Below are 24,297 nucleotides of genomic sequence, written 5' to 3'. Positions count from 1 at the left end.
CAAATATCAAATTTCTTTTTACTCATCAAAAAAGGAGTTGGAGTTTACTGTCATTTGAGTTTTCAATCATTAGCAATCACTTTGAAATAGCAGCTGAAGAGTGATCACCACTATTCTTCGGCTCATCACTCAAATTCAAAATTCAAAATTTTTATTCATTATAAACCCAAAATCTCTGCGACCCACTCAATTTCTCAATTAGAATTATCTCTATCAGATTCAGATAATTATATAAAGGCCAACGAACTTACTTTCTAGCAGCCTGCGCCAGCGCCGGTAGCGCGCTCAAAATGGCGGCTTGGCCACTCTTGAGCTGCTTCCTCCTCGCGGCCAGCACGGAGAGAAGGTGGGAGTCGCGGGTCGCGTTGCTGGTAGAAACCGGCGATGCTCGGCGCACGCCTGGAAGTAACGAATACAATATAATTTAAAAAAAATAGAATTTTGGACATAGTCCGTACTAACCCAGCTTTATACCATTCATCATTTCATTTATAGTCGACATAAGTTATCATATATATATATATATTCTTAAAAAAATAGATAGTTGTTGTACATATTCATTATCTACACTAAAAGAAATCACATTGAATGTAGTGCTATTAAATTTCACAAGTCTCGTATCTCGGACAGTAATCGCTGATGACCGCGGCTATCATTACATGTAATGGAGTAGCTTCGACCTTCACCCACTAACTAAAACAATACGTTGCCATAGACTATAACATGGAATAGACAAGGAGTTGTGTTTGGGTTTGACTAAACGTAGATAATGCCGCACTCTTAATTAAACATATAATATGTTTTCAGGTTGAGAGTAAACCGATGAGCTAGAATGATAAGATAATTTTCAGAAATGAATCGTGATGTATGTATGAAAATTTTCTATGTATGAAAAATTTGTACATACTATTTTTACATGTTATATTTTTAAATATTATATAGTACTAGCACCATTCACAATTGAAGAGAGAGTAACTCATAAAGAGTAATAACTCTTCGATTGTGAATAAATAAAAATAAAAACATAAAAAAATTTACACCAATATTGAAAAAAAATCTACAAATATTTCAGTTAATCTTTGCTCGCCCGATAGCTCTGTATGTTTACCTTGATTCTACCGGAGAAAGCGTTTGATTCATGACGATACGATCCGATTATCATCACGAGAGATCTTAGCCGCTCTTAAAAAATAATGATCATGTTGGTATTAAATCGTGACTACTTAAGAGATTGATAAAAGAACAAATCACATGTGACAGCAATCATTTATATTTGAGTAATGATTATATAGAATTTAGGTAAGATAAGCTGCGACCGTTTTGTGTTTGAATATTTCTTAAAAATGATATCATTTAAAAATTTGGTCTCAAGTAAATGTATAGAATATTAATATAATTTAATCGTTATATTTTGGAAATTTTTAACTGGTTGAAACGGCCGTTTTTTGTTTGAGTAGTTTTTATTAACAATTTGAACATTGAAAAATTTGCTATCAATTAACTATATAGAAAAACGTGATTTGGAATATACATAGGTAGTTATCAAAATTACAACTTAATTACATAAATTGTATATACTATCAGCACCAACTATACATTTACATTCACAATGTTTGAGAAAATTGGTTTATATTGTTCATAGTGCAATCAACTAACGGATGCATCTTCTATCAAGATAGCCATTAGAGTGAGAGATAGATTAGATTAGATACAAATTTATCAATAAAACCGTTACTTTAATAATGAAAGCTACGATCAAAAAACAGTTAGTTTAATATGAGTACCTTCCGATTCTTATTTTAGATACTATTTAGTTAGATTTCATAACATTATTTTACTAATCTACTTGAGGCGAAATATATATTTGTATATATGTTTGTATGTTTGTGACGCGATAACTTTCGTTACATTCATTCTGGTTCTAATGTTGATGAAATTAAAAATTTATGTAGGCTCTGTCAAGAGAATTAAAACTACAAATTTAATTTAAAAAAATCACCGATGACATGCCTACCTAACTAATATCACTCCATTGATGAAAACCTTTGAAATTCACGTATCATCGCATCCGTCACGTGCGCGTCACGGCAGCACGCCGCTAGCCGTGATGGCGGGCCTAGCACTGTTACTCTGCCTCCCTGCATTTACAGGTTTCACTGAGATGCCATTCAGATTTGTTTAATGACAGCCAGATATTTCAATGAAATAAAGGAATGTTTAAAGTTTGTAGCTTAATTACGCTATGTCTAACTAAATTTCTAACTTTTTAAATAAACACACTGAAGTATGGAAGACTGTTAAAAAATATAACAAGAAAAAAAAAACTTTAACAGTATTTATTAAAATCAATGCTAAACGGTTTTTGCTAAAATAATATTTATTCTCATAAATATATTCTAGTTTAAATGCATTTACGAGAATAATACAGCAAACTACCAACAAGTATGATTTATAATATGAAGTCCTGATATTAGAAAACGATTTTAACGTTGAATTCGTAAAATATTCACTTGAAATTGATGAGGCAAATTTATAATATGAAATCCTAAAATTTGGAAACGATTTTAACGTTGAATACGTAAAGTATTTACTATAATTGATGAGTTCGTTCAAGAAATTGCAAAACCGGTTCCTTCCTGCCATGCCTTTGTCAAACATTGACACGACCCTGGTTGCACAACACGAAGGGCACTCACATGAGATCCGAAGAAGTTTCAGCAACGTATTGATCAATACATTAATTTTCTCATATCGATAGCAATTCAAAGGTACGAAGTTACAATGCAATTAATTTGGCGATGGTTCGTCTTGCAAGTTATTTCGTACGTTTGGAAATAATATTATTGAAGCACAAGATCCGGCCGATTGTCGTTTAAGAGTTGATGCAATCAACGCAAAAATATATTTACAAAGAAAAAATCACAATTGCGATGTATTCGAACGATCTGTTTCTTACGAAATTTTCCCTTGAATCGTTGTATTTTAAAATCCAAAATGTATGAGATACAAACAAAATTAAGAATACAATTTGTCATTCAATTTTAAGAAGAATAAACTCAAAGAAGATTTTTTGACTTTCAAAATACTTCACATAAAGAAACTTCAATTTGAAAACAAAATCCTGACCTTCGCATGCCGCCTTGAACATCACACGAAAGTAGATTACAGTCCAAATGTAATGACTTATAATTAATGTCTCTAATCCTACGATGACATTCAATGACTCCACTTATTGTGACACCTTTCAATTAGTCATTTAATTATAGTTTTTAATTGTTATGCCAAGGTCCTTTTTGGAGGAATATTTAATTAAATTTTCACACTGGGATAATTTAATTATAAGTTTCAATTGTCATTTAAGAGTGACAGATATAATCGTACTAATTATTATTCTTCGGTTCTTGCTTAGAAAAGGAAACTGTTAAAGTATTTACGGTCAGAGAAAACATCGTAAGGAACCTACACATTCAGACAAATGGATGTGCAATATGATCCAGTAAGAGTAAAGTGCCAGCAAAGATTGTGGAGGTCAGACGGGAGTCGCTTCGTGTAAAAACCAATTCAAGATGCGTAGGTGAAACCCCGGAGACCTAATTTTTAGATAGTAGTCATACAAATATACATATAGCTACGTCAATATCGTGTAAAGACAGAAAGGGCCTTACGTTGAGCCGTATATTTTTATTATAAAATTGTGATTCAAATAGTGAAAAGTTGGTAGATAAATTTCACGTAAAATTATTACCCAAATTTATAAAGACTAACGAACCTAAATAATCAAATGATGTTAAATTTACTTTTCAATAGATATCTAAATTATGTTCACTCAAAATTATGATGTTAGAATAAATACAAATACTATATCTTCCCACGATGGCATGCCAATTCCGCAGCGAATCAAATTCAATGGAATCGTATTGCGAAACGTTCTGCGCCCGCGCAGCGAAGTCTTGCGCTGTGAAGGGTCGGTTTATAGCCGATGCAAATCAAACGCGGCATTTAACTCATTTTCCTGATGTTTATTAGAGTAAAGTAGAAATTAAATTACAATTGAAAGTGGGAACATGGTTGTGTAACAGTGGGCAAGTAAAATTGAAACATACAGCGAATGGCACAGAATGGGGCAACCCCGAAGTAAATTCGAGACTTGTGTTATCATCATTTTTATTTGTCCACTCCTTGGGGAGAGGCCCGGAATCTTTAATCTTACCCGGGTAAGTTAAACTATAGGAAAGCTAGGAAGATAATAATTTTGAAAAATATATTTAATTACAACTATTTTTTTTTCTAAGTAATTGGTTATCTTAGGACAAACTAGATATAATGTATAATCTAAATCTGCCTGCTCAGCGGTATTGTACAATATAAAGTACAATTTACGAATATTTTTCTTCATAACGTTTCTTTAAGCTCATTGAGTATGTTTTCACAAAATTTTCCCTACTTACGCATACTAGTGTTCATACACACATACAATCACGCCTTAACCTCTTACGGGTTAGACAGAGCCATTATTCAAGTCTAGTCAAAAAGAATGAAGGGCTACGTCCAGCTGTGTAGCATAATGATAGTAAGACATTAAAATAGTGACTGAAATAACTAATACCATATTTATAAGGCTTTTCCTTGATCGATTGAGATGACGCCAGCACACACCATGATTTTTTCTTCACCACCACACTAGCAGGAAGCTTACTGGCACAATAAGGATCCCAGCAACTATCAATATGGAAATCTCATTCAAATGTACATGTATACATATGGTCACGTCTATATCCCTCTGGGGGTAGACAGAGCCGATAGTCTTGAATAGACTGAATGGCCACGTTCAGCTATTTGGCTTAAAGATAGAATCGAGATTCAAATAGTGACAGGTTGCTAGCCCATCGCCTAAAAAAGAATTCCAAGTTTGTCCATGGATGTCGTAAAAGGCGACTGAGGGATACGCTTCCCTTAGTCGCCTTTTACGCCATCCATGGGAAAGACATGGAGTGGTCCTATTCTTTTTTTGTATTGGTGCCGGGAACCACACGGCGCAAATTCAAATGTAATCAATAACTTTTAGACTAACTTTAAATTTCGCAACCACATTTCCCACGATAGCTAGTTCACTATCCATTCGGCTAGGAATTGATTCGGTCACCCCGTGCACTTGTGCCGCGTCCAGTGTGACGCAACGAGGCGCATGCGCTCTGGGAAAACGTTGTGACACCGGCAGGACGGACGAGAGAAGGGATTTTATGCTCCATTTTCGATTGCATCGTAAATTGTATAATGTTAGTGACTTTCGTGGGCAAAGGGCTAATTTATACTAAGTTATATTATATTACTAAAGATCGGAATAGGTAGATTGAATTGGGGTCAATGAACTGAAACGTATATATTAATATGGACATGCCTCCGTGCGGGATTGCGGGATATGTAAATTATTAAGATTTTTTTAGGGAATTTTTACAAGTGGGATGAAGAATATATTAGTGGTAGCTGTTTTCCCCCGACTTCGTTCACGTAAATTGTAGTCCTATGTTACCCGCGGACATTGCCAGGACATCAGACGGCCTCTGTGGCTCAGCGGTAGTACGCTTGTCTGTGACACCGGAGGTCCCGGGTTCGAATCCCGGTCAAGGCATGATGAGAAAAGAACTTTTTCTGATTGTCCTGGGTCTTGGATGTTTATCTATATAAGTATTTATTATAAAATATAGTATCGTTGAGTTAGTATCTCGTAACACAAGTTTCGAACTTACTTCGAGGCTAACTCAATCAGTGTAATTTGTCCCGTATATATTTATTTATTTATTTATTTATTGCGGACAATGTTTAGTGTAAGTACTGAAATGGAATCCCGGAAAAGAGGCTTATCCATGTTATGCTTTCTATGGTAATTCATGATGCAAGTACATAAAATCAATCTACCTATTGCGATCTCTGTATATTAATTACGATTAAAGATTAATATATTTTTTACCCAATAGTTTATTTTAAGTCATATTCAAAAGTGACGTGATTCCCAGCACTTTAGAATAGGACCATTCCCTCTCCTTCCCATGGATGTCGTAAACGGCGACTAAGGATTAGGCTAATAAGCTTAGGATTCTTCTTTTAAGCGATAGGGTAGAAACCTGTAACTATGGTAGCAAACTCACTACGGTAGCAAATGTTAATTAAACATGTAAATAAGCATGCTATGCGAAATAAATTTAATGGAAATAAAGCTCCACGCAATTCTACCAATAAATTATATTCCTACAATAGAAAAACCAAGGAAATGCGTCAGAATCCAGGCCACACGGCATTGTATGCGTTTGCCCAACTCGTAAACAATAGCACCCCGCGTTTTTTGCCCGCCACGAGCTGGGAAACTGTGTGGGAGCTGTTTGTCAACTGTTATAGCTTTTTGCTGATTAGGGAAGATAAGTTTCTTAATGTTGAATGTAGTATGTAATGAGGAAATTTTATAATTTAAGTACGTAGGTACACTTTATTCATTAAAAAAGCAAACTCGTTTGTTGTTAAAAACACAGTGACTTGCCGCTTTTTACTGAATTATCTAGTTCCTTTATTTTTGCCGGTTGACTGGAAGAGATTCCTTCAAGGGATTAGTTCGCCATTGCAAGTGATTAGTTTATTTTATAACTATGTACTATTTGCTTGTTACTGTGTAAATTTCTATGCAATAAAGATATTACAAACAAACAAACTCGACTGTGAAAAGATTTTTCAATTTTCATTCATCAATTTCTTAAATTTATTTCTTCCAAAATAAAAACTAATAGGTGAGACATAAATTCATATAATTACGTCTATATCCTTTGCGGGCTAAGCAGAGCCAACAGTCTTGAAAAGACTGATAGGCCACGTTCAGTTTGGCTTAGTGATAAAAATGAGATTCATGTAGTAACATAGGTAATTTTATTATATAGAGATGTAGTCAATAAAGAAATATAAATCATATGAAGTTCTTGGATTCCCAGCGCTTTTATTAAAGATACAAAAAGGTAACAAACTATAAATGTAATCGATGATAATGAATGCTATTAATTGGTTGAGTCATGACATCGATATGTGCAGTGTATTCATTAAGTTTCTGCGATGTTTAGACAATAGTTGGCTGACTTCGCAGGCTTAGTTAGGGATGGGACAGTATCGATGCAATATTTACAGCGACTCAAAGACTTCACCGTGATATACCTTAATTAAATTCTTAGCTCTAATTAACAGAATTTTACAAATAAACATTATAAAAAACCGCCAATCAATTTTAATATCCCTATCTCATTAAGTTAGTATGATATTTGTAACGATATTTTTTTGATTAGTCTGTAACCATAAAACACAGCAACCATGATTAAAGTCCAGAATTCACTTTACCAACACAATCCATGTGATTTCCACCAAATTTATTTAGTTTTTCATAGTTGCGACTTATCTCAACAACAAACGAATCAATAATTTATCGATACTATAACTAGAAACAAGGTACTTATCTATAATAATCGATAGATCGCTCAGCCCTAAGTCCATCTATAGACTATTCTGCGTGCAGTGACCGGCAATGGGAACACACATCCATTGCATTGCTGCAAAATATCACTAAATTATATCTTAATACCTACGAAATACGTTCGAGTATTGTCTGTTTTTTCTAAGATAGATGTCCTTTGTATTTATGAGTAATTATGCTTTTGTTTGTAAGCTATTATGGGAAAATGACACGTATGGCGCTTAGAATCTACGGTCTTTGGTAATGTTACATCACAATGTGATTATTATGCAAATAATGACTTGTTAGGGACAATAAGCGTGTTAATTATTGCTGAGTTATAAATACACAACGCCTTTGATCTTAGAGGTACCTAATTGTGCACTCGGACCAGTAAAGTCATAGCGTATTTAAATAAAACGTAAAAAATTAATAATCGATCAAATTTCTTAAGATATTTCATGCATTTGTCATAGGATGAACGTTAAAGATATTGATGGTTTTGTATTTTGTACAAGCTAAAAGTAATTATTTAAACTTTCAGTTAACTCTATTGTAGAATAAATAGCAACAATAACTGCAAATTGAATCCTTTAATACTCATACGATAATGTAAATGGTATCGTTTTGCGATATGGCAAGTAATCTGGGGAAATAGGCATAAATCCTGTCCTACCTCACAAACAATGCAGAATATCACGAAATACCCAGATCGTTATTTATCCATACTAATAAGTAAATAAATATATACGGAACGAATTACACAGATTGAGTTAGATTCGAAGTTTGACATTTATATTACGAGATACTAACTCAACGAGACTATATTTTATATTATAATAAATACTATGTAATAAAAACAAAAGTTTGTATATTATCTCATGAAATTTAGCATACGTTTAGTGTGAAATACGCAGAGAAACATCTATTATAGTATCTTATACAATTTTTAATACAAACAATACATTAAATAATACAGCTTATTATTCAGCGAATGCATCTTGCCTCCACATCAGAAAGTCATCCACGAGCCAAATAAATATAATTGCGAAGAGCCCGCCGCTACGTGTAATTACTCGTACATTACATAAACGATAACCAGACTGTGTCCAATTTACTGCTTCCAATTAATTTCATTGAGAGCTGTATCCTAGCGTTTTGAAATAACCTGTACGTATATGACTCATGAAGGAATTGAAAAGTAAGTATTTCATTCCTAAAAAAATGGTTCTCGACAAAATTATATCAGGAAGATATTAATGTCTAAGCATGTATGATATAATAATCCTTAAAAGTAAACTAAAAAATAATGTCTTTGAAAATATAATTAAAATAAGACAATAATTGTCGCCTTTTACGACAACCATGGGAAAGAAATCGAGCGGTCCTATTCTTTTATGTCGGGAACCACACGGTACGGTAAGACCTGTCACTATTTGAATCTCAATTCTATCATTAAGCCAAACAGCTGAATATGGCCATTCAGTCTTTTCAAAACTGTTGGCTCTGTCTACAGCGCAATAGATATAGGACGTGATAATAAATGTATGTTTGTGATAATTGTCTGTATTTATAAATTAATATTGTAAATATTTGTAAGAAACAATCAATATACATATTTATTTTATTCTTTTTCTAATGAACCGGCCAGCTGTGTTGTAGAACTTTGTTTTTTATTAAGCTGATTTTAACACCCACCTACTTCTATATAAATATCTACTCTACGTAGCCTAGGGGTGGACCTTGGCTGGCTATATCCAACACTTCACAGCTCAGTGTTACAGCTGTATCGTTACCAGACGATAACAAGGTATATTGCATTATTTATTACCACCAATTACTTATGCTTCCGCTTCGCTAAGCTTTAACTCGGAAAAATGTATCTCATTTGACATTGTAACAGTAATTAATTAACGTAGGACTAGTATATTTTATGTTCAATATTATTACTTCAGTCAGGTCGAGAGTACCCGAAACTGACAAGAGTTCATGAAAAGAAGAGAATGTGGATGATGCGAAAGAAGTATGCAGGTCTTTCAGGCTAAAAACTTGAATCTTAATTCCATCCAGCTTTGCAGTTTGTAGATTGGCTTTGCTTCCTTTGAAGGGATAATGATTTAACTTTTAAAATAAATAAATGCATTAAGAATATCTTTCGATTGGCCACAAGTCAGCATTGTGACGTCATAAATAACGAGGTGTTAGAGTCACTAGTACGGTGGGCGGTGACCTCAAACAATAGCTATTTGCCGTCGGTACCGCACGATAGTGTTATCATCGCTCATAGCCCCCGATATGCGCGTAGCGTCAGCATATATGAAAATAATTTTTTCGAATTGGTGTAAATAAATTTAAATTTGGTGTATGTTTTGAAAGCCTTTTTTAGAAACCTTTTTTTATTCTTTAGAAAATTCTTGTATAATTAAAGGATATCACTTTTTTTTATTACTTTCGCTACCAAAGGTTTATAAAATTTAATTACAGGAAAAATAACTTTACTTTCTCGTCTTGAACTGATTCTTAGTTTGCAAAAACTGCAGTCAAAATAGCAAAATTCTAGTTGGAAAATTTCAAAATCATTGTCACTGATATCGAAACGAGGATTATCAAAGCTAAGTTTCGAGTGGTATACTTTTTAAACAATGATAAAGTAACTTTATTTGCCGTTGCACTAAGTACAGCGATACAAGTCATCGCTGACTTCGCTCCGCGCCCTCTCGCCCTTTGCGTGTCACGAATGCCAAGCACGAACTCGGCACAAGCCTCACTCTAGGTTATTATTAATGTCGGCGAAAAAGTTGAGATAACCTATTTTTAACAGCTATTTTAGCTACTTCTAGTTAAAACATTTTATCACACTTTAGAACCACTTCACGTTATATAAATATAATCCAAGCTGGGTAAAGTTTCCTTCATAACAGATAATGGTTAGATGAGATTACCTTGGCTATGACTAATATCTCTCGGCTCGTGGTCATATGAAGACCCCAGACTCCTCTTTATTAAAGACCAGGACAAACGCTGAACGTATTTTAAGCCATATTTAGCACAAGCGGCCCGTTATTTATACAAATAAACTTCCTCTTGAATCACTCTTTCTATGGAAATAAAAATCCGTTAATTTTAAAGATCTAAGCATACATACAGACATAAGGATAGACGCGGGAAGAGCCTTTGCGTTATTGTATTGTTTCCGGTATATGGTAGCCATGTAGTTTCTGGTAGTAGAATTGTAATTCTTTGCTTGTCATTAGAACCGGCTATAACAAGTCCACAAAACCATATGAAAAAGAGTTATATTATTATAAGTGTACAAAGAGTTAAAACAGAAAACACTACTAATGCTTGCATATTGAACATACATACATATAATCACTTCTATATCCCTTGCGGGGTAGACAGAGCCAATAGTCTTGAAAAGACTTATAGGCCACGCTCAGCTGCTTGGCTCAATGACAAAATATATACTTGCACATAAAACCGCCTTAGATATGCATATTTGGATCTTAATAATTATTTTTGAGCTCGTGCATTGACCTTGCAACAAATCTATCTGAAGCGTGCCACCTAATGCAAATTCCGGCCGCGGTTGCACAACGGAATATTTGTAATACAATAATAAATTTAATACAAGCCACCGCCAAAGTTGCGACACCGGCTAAGTGCATCGGAAATTAATGTATTCTTTTGTATAATTGCTATTAATAATTTCAGATAAAATTTGGGTAAGTCATTGAATGCGATTCGATTCAGTTTTATGAAACTACATCCCATTCACCACTTTGCCTATTGCACATACGATGACGAGAAACATCACGAGGAAACTTGTCAGGCAATGTGTAAATATAGGATATTCTGGGGTCTCCTGAAAAGATGGCGGAGGTCAGACGGGAATCGCTTCGTGTGAAAACCTTACACACCCAATTCAGGATCGTACGTTCAGGTGGACCTTAGGCTCTCCTCCATAAAAGTGGGGAAGCAACCGTGAGAATGAGTGGTCGTATCGTGGCATTTATCATATATGTTTTTATAATATCTAATATCTATGTATGTAATATCTAACACATAACTAAGTAATACTTACAAAATTGTGGTATTACCAAGTGGAGATTCAAAGTGCTACAGCACCGCAATTCACGAGATTTCCTTCTTTAGAGTTGGTAAAATAAAAATTATAAACGACTAAAATCTAGCATTTTCCTCAATCCTTCTAAAGTTTCACACACGACTTCTTGGAAAAGTGCCATTTGTGACTATGCTCACAAACGGAGCGATAACTCAGCGACAGAAAATCGCTCTGCAGTCGCTAGTTTTGTTCCCAGACATTTGTTTTTATGATAGTGGGTGGCCGTGGTCTGGAATTTATTTGTATTGCAAGTAGGACAATAGGGACCAGTATGGATGCGGTCACGTCTTCATGAATCATTCATGTAAGTATGAATATATTGTTTTATTACTTAATTTTTCCATTCGATTGTGTAAGTTGTAAAATGGTATCGTTAGTTTATCTTGTGACAGGAATTCTTTATAATATATATTTCAGAAATAATCGATTTGAAATATATGTGTATTTTGTATTGATATAGCACAATTATATTTTTATTAATAAGTTTATATATATATATATATATATATATATATATATATATATATATATATATATATATATATATATGTTTTATTGTTCAAGTAAGAAGTTTGCATAAATGGATAAAGTGATAAACAAGTATATATATATATATTTTCGTGAAATTTGGTCAATTTAAAATAAAATAGGCAATCAATTTAAAAACGGATAAAGTCTCATATAAAATTCGCGAAGCATTATTTTAAACATGTTAAATATTTTCTTTTAGTCTCGGCTCCCCACTGGCTGGCAAATCCGATATCAATACCACATTATAAAAAGAAAACAGTTGCGATTATCATTCCGTAGCCGTCGCGATGCGGGCGTCTAGTTGCGACGTGCGCGGGCGCCCTAAACAGCCCTTTGTTCTGAGAACCGTGCGATGCAACTGTTATAGCCGTTATTTCTATTATTATATTGGTATATTAAAAAAAGAAAATTATGGCCAATGTGATGGTATAAAAATACAAGTTCAATGTAGTTTTTGTAAATTCAGAGTATATATTTACATGGTGGATTTTATGATAATGATTTTCCTGTTGTTTTGTTTCCTGGCCAGCAAACTTGGTTTAGGAAAATCTGAAATTGTAACATTTATATTTATATACAACTAAATTTAAAATAAAGATTTATTAAACTATAAATATAGTCTAGGCACCATGAGTCAAACTCGCAGCGGTCTGGCGTCATTTTCAAATACACACATTGATCAATAAATTAATCCTGAGTTTGATTTCTGTGAATCAAAATTTATTTTCACCTACGAATACACCTTTACCTTATTAAGTAACGCTTAATGACGTGGCCTATTTAAGTCAATAAATTTATTATAATGTGATTTTGCACACGACCCGCCTAAGTATGTGAGGAAGATGATTTAAATTAATTAGTAATTCTAGTGTCGGCGGTCCACTTAGTCATTTTTATCGCTTGTGTCAATTAAATATTTACACATACTATCATATATGATTTTTAATGTGTACAAGGTCCGCGAAAATTAAGTGGAAATAGTAAAATTTGTATTGTATTATTAAGTTAAATCTTTCTCAACTTTATGTTCAAATAAAAAACGCCTGCAGCTTATTATCTCTTATTTGTCTACCCTGTGACGTTTTACTAAAACGTCACATAGATTTAACGTAAATTCAAATTACTGAAATCTAAAATGACATGAAAAACTGGCTGCGAAGGGCCTTTTTTCTGAATAAAATATACATTTTGATTATTGAAGAAACCTAATCTGCCATCAACCTCTGACGTCACTCCCCGCCATCAATCTCCGAATCCTGATGGACACAATTCAGTTCGATCGTGACTTACCTTCGAGGCCTTGCGCTGCCCTTTAAGGGAATATTAACACGATCGCCGACTGCTTGATCGGTCGAAGGTTGGATGCCGGATTTAAGAGGATTGTTTGTTTTTAATTACCATTTTGTAAAAAATATACGTACATTTTATCACGTCTCATCCACTGTGATGTAGACAGAGGCAACAGCCTTCAAAGGATTGAAAGGCCACGTTTAACTGTAAACGTATTTCTGCAGATTTTTTGTTTGAAACATGAGCATACAGAAAAATGGACATCACAGATGAGATGTTATGGTCTTTTTCTACTATGTCTGATAAATAGAGAATAATTCTGTTTTAAAATATCACTCACAAAAGGAGAGAGAAAGAAAAACATCTTTCAACTTACCTTGTGGTAAGTGGAAAGATGTGGTCTGACAGAATATTGCAGCACAGAATATTCCTTTTTTTTTACGATATCCTATGTCTATTTGTATTTATCATTATTTTCATGTACACTTCCAATTCTATGAAAGATGGAAAAAAAGTTACGGGGTAGACAAAGCCAACAGTCTCGACAAGACTAAAAGATCCTCTAGAACAAGTCATTATCGTAGCCTTGTCATGACTACTTTACAATAATAAACTTATTAAATAAATAGAGCTACTTAAACACTCAAAGTGAGAGGTCACAAGTTCAAGTACTTTGACATACAGAACAATAAAAGGGTGTGTTAAATCCTATGAACCCTGTGTTTGCAACAGACAATTTCCACAATAAATTATAAGATTATATGTGTCATATAACGGGTAAGATAAATAACCAGTATATGAAAAAGGTAAATAAAATTCCTACTCGTATAATACCCGGTCCCTTGAGAATAGTTGAAAATTTTAAGCCGAATAATTAACTTAATTCATACAAAATTTCTTCAAAATCGGTCTAGCGGTGTTACAGTGAAAATGTAATAGATTTGATCCCGAAGTAATATTAATGATTTTTCTTCTCAGCTGTGAATAAAGGAAGTAAAATTTTTAAAATAACATGAATTATATTCACCGGTGACAGGTGAATGCAGAGGCGATGATTTGCACCACAACTTGTATGTCATCACACGAGTACGGTGCGCCGGCGCACACAATACTGATAATAGCAATACACTGAGTATCCCACGCGATTTTTGTACGCAATTATTTTTATGTGGCGGTTGGCGAATAACTTATTTTATAGAGACGATTAAAATCCAAAACTACGGACCGATTTTGATGAATTTTGACACAGAGACAGACAAAACTTTATTAAATATGGGTAAGCATACAAAATGAATACACAAACTTACTATTACATCTGTAATACTGTATGCCGCGTGGCACCGATAGAAAGAAGAATATGACTACTTCATCTATTTCCCACGGATGTCGTAAAAGGCGACTAAGGGATAGGCTTATAAACTTGGTATTCTTCTTTAAGGTGATGGGCTAGCAACCTGTCACTATTTGAATCTTAATTTCACCATTAAGCAAATAGCTGAAAGTGGCCAGTCAGTCTTTTCAAGACTGTTGACTCTGTCTACCCCGCAGGGGATATAGACGTGATTATATGTTTGTATGTAATACTTTGTTGAATAGGAGTACCAAATAATGATCGCCCCGTGCCTGCTACAAAGCATTACAATTATTGTAATATACACTGAATGCATGTAAATCGGCATGCAACAAGTATTTGCATGCGCCCCTGACACCATCAAAACTGATCGTTTTCGGAGTCAATGGCGCAGGCGCAGGATGTTCACCATTATTTCGGCTAGATCTCCGTTCAAGGGTTTATCGATTATGTCGTTAGATCGATTGCGTCTTGTGATGGTAAGCGCTATAATGGTGTTTAACATTTGAAAATGTTGATGTTATCTAATTTTTATTAATTGAATTTATTCAAATTCGTTTACTGTTTGCCTGTATTATCTGAGAGAATACTAATTAATCACTATATTATTAAGTCACTCTATTTTCTCTGTTATTATGTATGAGGTTATCAAGGAAAGTTGTGGACGCATTTCGTTCCTGTTTGAAATGTTGCAAAGATTCATGGCCATTCAGTATTTCAAGACTGTTGGCTCAGTCTACCCTGCAAGGGCTATAGACGTGACCATATGTAATATATGTATTTCTGAAAAAGGTTTATTTCTATAAAATGCTAACCGTGCGAAGTCAAGGTGCTAGTAGATCATTAAATGAAGATCTACAAAATGCATCCAAATGCAATGCACGCATAAAGCCTTTTCCCAGAAGGGTAGACAGAGACTATATCTTTCCTTTTACCACGATCTCTGCAAAGTTGTCTTGCTATATCTACTTTCATTAATTAACCATCCAAGTAACCTCTCCAAAGTATGCATAGTTCTCTTGCTTTGTGTACTTTCATTAATTTTTCGAGTAACCTCCACAGAGTAGGGTCTATCACAACGCACAAAGACTCTACTCTAAAATACAATGTTAGGACCATAAATCAACAGCCACAGTATTTAGCGGAGACAAGTTCTCACACTCTCCGTACACTGGAGGTCGCGGAATACTTACGCCAATGGGACGCTCGGCGACCAATGCCGACCAGTTGAACCACTGACGTAAATGTTATAACGCTGAACCAAATACATACATACATACATATGGTCACGTCTATATCCCTTGCGGGGTAGACAGAGCCGACAGTCTTCAAAAGACTGAATGGCCACGTTCAGCTGTTTGGCTTAATGATAGAATTGAGATTCAAACAGTGACAGGTTGCTAGCCCATCGCTTAAAAAAGAATCCCAAGTTTGTAAGTCTATCCCTTAGTCGCCTTTTATGATATCCATGGAATTCATTTCAATTCCATGGAGTCCTATTCTTTTTGTATTGATCCCGGGAACCACACGGCAACAACCAAACCAAATATTAAAAAGGACTTTATCTAACTGATATCTAGTCTAGAGACTTGAAATTTCGCATGGTTTTTTTTATATGGTCTACGAATGCACAAAGACAGTATATGTAATCAAGTCTTTATCTTTTTAAATCAAAATAACATATATATAAAGTGACATTTAAAATCTGCACGTGTAGAAAACAACGGATGACTTCAAATTATGAAATAAAAAATCACTTTATGCATTTTTCAGTTTGTTTTGTGATATGAATCAAAGAAGCATGCGCTAATGCATAATATGTTCTTAAATTCGCTATCAAAAATGAGTACATTTTTCATTATACAGAAATTTGAAGTCCAGCGAACATTATAGAGGTCAGTGAGAGAAACAAATAACAATCAGCATTTTGATCTGCATTGTCAAACTATTTACATAGGCTGGGACCTTAGGCGGCTAGTTCACACTGATGTCAATTTGTATTCATGTATTCTTTTGAATGTTGTTCCTGATAGGTTGCTATTTGTTTCTTTGACATGAGCGTATACATACCTAAGTGGAACAAATAAAGAGTTTTATTAATTATTTGTACGAAAATACAGTCTCAAAATGACAGGAAGGCCATGTTTAACTAAAAAATGGATAGAGATTCACATATTGACAGGATGATTAACCCTAGCCTTTTGAGAAAAAATACAGTACAGTTTGCAAAGCAATTCATTGATCGACATTCAAAAGGTTTAGAGGTATTCCTCTCATAATAAGTCCAATCAAAGTATTTACTCAATTCTTATTTACATTAAAAAAAAAGTATTTATCAACTTCACATAAAAAGGCCGCGAGAGACTAGCTCAATTCCGAAACGTCCCCTTAAAGAAAAGGAGAAAATAATTTATCAATAACTACTTTTCCCAAACGTGTTCAACATGTATACCTACGAAAACTAACAAGAAGTGTGTACACTCCTTAACTCGGCATGTGTGCCCGTCTCCGCGGCTCGCAGTGTATGCAAATCTGACAGTTGCATGCTCAAACTCGTACCTTTGTTTAGTTTAATGCGGCGCAAGGTCCCGAAAGTAGTATGAATTGTAACTATATGAATAATATACACTATGTATTTGAATTATATGCTAATTACTCATGTACCGTGATATATGGGGCTTGGAACGCCTTCTGTAGCGATTAGAATTTGTGATTTGACAGAGATTAAGATTTGTTTGATTTGTATGTATACTATATATTTAAATTACGATTATCTATTGTGGTATGAGATTAATTATAAATGAAACATATATTTTTTTTTAGTTGGTGCAACAACTAAATAGCTGTTAGAATTAAGTAGAATATTCACATAAAATCTTATTTCAATCAGAAGTGATGTTTTTTTTTAATTTACTTGCATTCACTTCGTAAGTACGCTTTGTTTTATATCAAATTGTTTTTTTACGTTATTTTATTGACGTAGCCTCCGATTCCCTCCTATGCCTCATAATAAGGGATTTTGCTTTTTTATGTTCTAGCGTTTTATAGGTCAAACTAATTTGTAAAATCAAACACTGATTTCGTACGATATACTTATTCACTTAGTCGAGTACCTATCTAATAATTTATTAAGACACCTCTATCGCTGCCCTTCACAACCTGCTTATTTTAGCTCCAAACACTACTATTGTAAATTTCGCAAGCCAAGAATGTACTGGGCATTTACCGACTCCGAAAGAGGCAGTACGTGTGTGAATCTAAGATGGCTGATACTGTTGTGGTCTTTGTTTTGTGAATTGTGTGAAAGGTCGCGTTTTATTGCAGGTACGTTTACAAATGCTTTTGCAGCCAGGATGCGAAGGGTCGATTGTAGGAATCAAAATCAAAAATATTTTACTATGTCCATAATCAAAAGATAACCTTAGGTTCTATGTTAACATATATAAATAAGTAAGATAGTAAGAGACTGGTGACTGAACTAAGCAAAGCATAGGTCTCTGAATGAATAACAGAACCATCTGCGTCTAATATAGGTACTATTGTTTTTAATTATTCATCATCAGTTATCAAAATCTAGCCAACAAACTAGAAAACAAAGGTTCTAAAGATCGCTCTATTATTTATTTTATAAACGAGCAAAGCCGGCTAAGACGATGATCTAGCAGTCTCTATTTCTGAATCACAATTCTATCATAAAGTCATCCAGTTAAACATGACGTTCGAGACTTGTGACTTCTGGCTCTGTGTAAGACGTAAAGCATAAATACTTCAGAGTTTCCAGGACCTTAGTAATTTTTTTCATTCATTCATTCATAAATAGTATATGTAGATTTATTTTCAAAACTGGATACAAGGCATCACTTTTTTACGTCACATCACTTAAACTTAATTTTAACTACTACCGCTTCCAAAACGCTTCGCAAAAGATCATAAATCTAAATCGTGGACGAATGCGCATTGTCTAGATTAAAAAACATGAATGAATGTAAAACGAATTATTTCAATACTAATATTACGTCAAATAATCACGTTTATATCCCTTGCCTAGAAAGAACTAGCAGTCTTGTTTAATATAAAAAATTTTAAACAGTTCTAATATGCCGCAAAATTTTAAAATGTTCTATTTGTACAAGCCATTGTCAATTAATTCTCACTATTATGTCGTGTTTGGCCCGCTCGCTCGGAGCACTACACGGCTATGTTATTACGCTCACTAGCAAATTCATATTATAATTATATATAAATTGTTAAGTTGTGCTAAATTCGTTTTTTATTGTTCTATCCACATGTCAGCATTTCAAGTACAGCAGTACAATCTAATCTCTGATTGAAGTTAATTCTCTTAAGCACCATATAACCGAATCCGATCAACAGTTTCTTTCTGAAAATTTACATACATAGGTATAGTACCTATAATGGCGTAGGGTTAGCAAAGGAAAGAGTTCTGGGAATTCCCGCGAGATGGACAGCTATAAAAGCGTTTATAAATTCCGTATTTAAGCCTTCAATGATTGTAGCTTTAAAATATTTTAGAAGGTGTTAGCTCTGGTAATACCGTGGGGAGTGATGTATATAAGTATAAGTATTTGAAAGTCACTTAATGAAGGCTTCATCAAACCAGACTTTAAAAATGATTTTATTTTGGGCCGTGTGGTTCCGAACACTTAAGAATAGGACCACTCCATATCTTTCCCATGGATGTCGTAAAACGCGACTAAGTGGTAGGCTTCTAAACTGAGACTGCTGGCTCTGTCTACCCCGCAAGGGATATAGACGTGATTATATGGATGAATTAAGTAATAATGTTATTTTTTAAATGCAATTTTATATTTCAATCGTATTTCAGTTGCTCGAAGAGGTTGGTTCTACACATACATACCTACAGGATATAGTCAAGCCTATATCCCTCGCGGGGTAGACAGAGCCAACAGTCTTGGTTCTACACTAATATATGGCACGCAAGGATTTTCCACCGTGATATAACCGAGGCCGGTCAAACGGGTGGTCGGGTTAATATCAGTATATATAAACGCCAAAGTAATATATCATTAGCTACAAGTGGTTTTTGATCGCAGATATAAATTGCGATCGGTCACTCGAGCTGACCTTTACAGAATAAAGATATATTGAATGCGATGTAATGGTTTGATTATGGTTTATTTTCTAATGCTGAGGTCAAAGGTGAATGATTTTGTCCATTATTACAATTATATAAAAAATTCATTGTAGTATGGTACAAAAAACATCGTTAAATATTGTTTATTAAAAAGTAAATTATTGATCACGGTGTTAAAGCAGCATTTTACACGATTTTAATACCTCCATCAGTAGTTTACTCAAAGCTCAATTTTAGTAGAAATTTTTACATCAGCTCTAGATTATCTTGCGTCCAAAAAATATCTTAAAACGGGAGTCTAGAATTTTTCATGTATTTCAAATAAAAAATATTACAGGTTAATGCTATATGACCTTTTCTACTTATATGTTACATATACTGCTGGAAATTCGTTTAAAATACACCAAGATAAATATATAATAGATAGTTACTTTATCCAGAAAATACTACAAACAAATGTATGTGTTACGAGTTACGATTACTCCATTACACATCTCTCCGTGTCAACTTTATCACGAAAATTGCGGAAAAGAACAGCTAGGGCATAGCAATTATCTGTCATTATTCTCATGAGTGATAAATTGGTCATTCAATTCAAAATGGCGTATTTTTGGCGATGCCCGGGCGACCTCGCCGACAAATTCTGAAAATAGCCTCGAATGCACGACGCTATGCATATCATGTACAGACAGACGTACAAATTGTGTACTTCCCTTGTGGCATATAATTGTATGATTGTATGTCATATAGAGGAAGCACGGACGATCCTGACATCAATTTTATGGTGCAGTAAAAAACACAATAACATTCGTTTGTATGGATATGTTTTTTGTTATCATGACGCGTCTGTGGGATGATTTTTTGAGTTACGTGTGCTTAATTTTAATTTATGTGGCTGACTAAAAACAAATGTAGACACAGAATTTGTTCTTAGTTTTGCAAATGTGAAAATAGGTTCTTAATTTTAACATATGATTATTATAAAAAGTCAAATGATAATATAAAAGATATGAATAAAATTGACAGGTAAAGTTTCCAAAGAGATATCTTTTTTGAACCCCATTTGTTGTCCTCCAAAGCATATGTTTTGAATAATAACATAAATATTTATAACATTAGAAGTACGCCTATAACATTATGTTGTTTATTGTTTCAACGCACCTTGAATTTTACTGCATTATAATTTGGTGTCAGTCAAGTTCTCATAATGTAGGAAGCATTTAGTAGACATCTATATATGTATATCAAAGTTGTTGTGTTTGTCGGTCGGCAACTAATTGTTGGGTATTTGTCAAAACGCTGGACAAAAACTGTATCAATCAGATTACCGGAGCAATTGTTTTAGAGGCCGCGTGGGCGTATGTTATAAAGTTATATGATTTAATATGACAGATGCTATTGTTAATAATTATTTAATACATTCTTCCTTATAAAAATGTATTTTTTAATGTACTGTGTGGTTCCCGGCACCAACAGAAAACAAGATTACGACCACTCGATCTCCTTGCCATGTCATAAAAGGCGACTAAGGGATAGGCTTATAAACTAAGTATTATTCTTTTAGGCGATGGGCTAGCAACCTGTCACTTTTTGTATCTCAATTCTTTCTCATTAAGTCAAACAGCCGAACTATTGGTTCTGTCTAACCCACAATTGATATAGACGTGATAATATGTTAATAACACACAAACAGATACAAATTATGTTTCTCAAAATTCCAACACTGTTAGGAAATCGACAGCTACCTAGCCTAGATTTCTGCAACTAATTAACGTGATACTAATTTTTACGATAATGTCGCAATACATCCGATTGAAACAGTATCGTGTGAACCAAATTATATCGTTAGTTTCACATGCGTATGCGCATGGGCGTCGTCCATTACAAGTAGCAGTGTTATGTTGTGAAGCGAGAAACATTTGCAAATTGTGAAACTAATGATCGTAAGGAGACGCCGCGCCTAGATTCTGTCATATTTGTGTGGGTACCTATCTATGTTACATTTTCGATGTGACGACGAGAGAGATTAAAAATATTAATGATTCTGACGTTCGCCTGAAAAATAGGAGTAAGGTCACATGACCTGATCGGGAATCGATCACATGACCTGCGGGTGCAGAGGCAGAAATATAACCACTTCATCAAATTAACCGTCAATAAGGAGACATAATAATATTCAAACAAAAACAAAGTCAAATGTAAAATAAGGCCTTTATTAAAAAAACTTGTCATGGATGTTGTGAAAGGCGACTCAAGGATAGGCTTATAAACTTGGGATTCGTCTTGTAGACGTTGGGCTAACAACCTGATACTATTTGATTCTCAATTCCATCCTTAAGCCTTTACACTTTTGATACACAGATTTGAGTCTTTTCAAGACTGTTGGTATCTGTATGTATGTAAATGTATGTAGGCCTTTCTCATAAAGTGGATATTTTTTGCGTAGAACTCCACAAATATCATTAATATCGCTGCTTTTGTTCCGACCAACCTTAAACTGAATAACTATTCAACTACTCAACGACTTCTTATAAATAAAATTCTCGTGACACAATGTTCGTTCCCGTTCTCCTCCGAAACGGCTTGACCGATTCTCATGAAATTTTGTGAGCATTTTGAGTAGGTTTGAAAATCGGCCAACATCTATTTTTCACACCCCTTAGACATAAGAGTTGTCCATCCTTTACATTATTTTTTAACTCGTCACATTACTACATTACATAAAAAAATTATATGGCAAAACAACGTTTGCCGGTACAGCTAGTAAATTTACAAAACAATTATATCACGAGAGAACAGATACAACTTTAAAATTTCCGGTCACAACGATCATTGTATATCAAATTTCATGGTCTATATAGAACTACCGCGAATAGAAACGGGTGTGACGGACAGACAAATGTGGTACACATTCAATATAACTACACGTCACGGTAAATTATGTAAACGACTCATTTACCGCGCGGTATGTGGTTACATAATAATGGTGTTAGTTTGAAGCGACCCTAAAATATTTGTGGTAGAGTAGGTTTCATGTAAAACTTAATATTACTAGTAAGCTGCAATAATCTTGAAATTTTACCTGTAAAAATGATTGTTGTATATTTTATCTTACGTATATAGTAGTGTCGAATCCCTTCAGTATATAAAGAAACCTAAGATATTTTGTTTTATACGAATTGGTAATTAAATTTAATAGTTAGAAGTATTTTTTTAATCTTGATCACGTATCTTGATCAAATTAAGGACGTCCTGGTAAAGGGTCAGGTCAAAAGTACCCGAAACCGCCGAGCTTGTATGAAGAGAGTTATGAATGTGGACGAAGCGAAAGAAGTATGCAGAGATCGTGGCAAGTGGAAAGAGGTAGTCTCTGCCTACCCCTCCGGGAAAGAGGCGTGATTTTATGTATGTATGTATGTAAGTATTTTTTTATTTATTTAAACTTTAGGTACTGTAGAAAAAACAAATGTATAGCACTGTAGGCGAACTTAATTCTTCCTAACACTTTATGAAGTGTTACCAGTAACTTTTCAAATAAAAATCTACCAATAAAATGGTTTTATTATATTTAATTATGTCCATATCCCTTGCGGGGTAGAGTAGAGAGTAGTGGAGAGTTGTTTGTGTTTTTGTAACCAGTGTAATAATTATAATAAAAAGTGCTTAAGAAGCAAGTTTAGTCCGCTGCCTGCCTGATACCAAACTTTAATTGCCTTCTACGACATCCGAGAAAGTACTGATCCTGTTCTTTCAAATGCCATAAGGTGGTTTACATTGAAACCAAATCCTTCGTGTTGACATTTACGTCGATGTTTTATCAAAATCGGCTCAGGTTCAATCGGTGGCGTCTAGAGTTTCACCGACTGCATTCACAGCCACACACAATCTTGACAGCCTTGAACAAAGCTTTTCTCATCTTTCGTTGAAGGAAAGTGAGACTGCCGGCAAGGTTTCTTTAAAATTATTACCACCGAAAATAATTCACTTTAATGTATTTTTTTACTAACCGACTTTAAAAAACAGACTTCTCAATTCGTAAAAAACAACATTCAGTATGTTGTTATTACGTATTATTCAGATTAGATGACAAAGTGTGATAGTTGTCACATCGCTAGACATGGATTTAAACCCCGATACATTGATAATATAAAGACACACAACAAAACAAACTTGGTTTTAAGTAATTTATTTGGCGTCAAACAATGTCGTGAAATAAAAAGATATTGAAATGTCCCATAATAATGAATATAGGTTTAGAATTTTTTATAAAACCGACAAGGAAGAAATCTTATCACACAAGCCGTTTTTATTAGTGAATTTATGTTTAGAATTCAAACGCATAAGGAATACATGCCCATAACTAATCGGTAGTATCTTAATAAGGATCTCAGTGTTAACAT

At 34.1% G+C, this 24,297-nt stretch overlaps 1 protein-coding gene across 1 annotated transcript in view; it reads right to left on the bottom strand.

The window, feature by feature from the left end:
- The window catches only part of LOC106130828 (dual specificity protein kinase splB), a 113,140-nt gene that overhangs the window by 6,213 nt on the left and 82,630 nt on the right, over positions 1-24,297 (bottom strand). The window contains exon 2 of the mRNA XM_013329760.2: positions 252-399. Within this exon, the coding sequence (XP_013185214.2) occupies positions 252-399 (148 nt within the window). The remainder of the gene's footprint in view (positions 1-251; positions 400-24,297) is intronic.

The sequence above is a fragment of the Amyelois transitella genome, chromosome 7 (assembly GCF_032362555.1).
Source record: "Amyelois transitella isolate CPQ chromosome 7, ilAmyTran1.1, whole genome shotgun sequence".
Taxonomy (NCBI): Eukaryota; Metazoa; Arthropoda; class Insecta; order Lepidoptera; family Pyralidae; genus Amyelois; species Amyelois transitella.
This window is presented reverse-complemented; position numbering and strand designations above follow the sequence as displayed.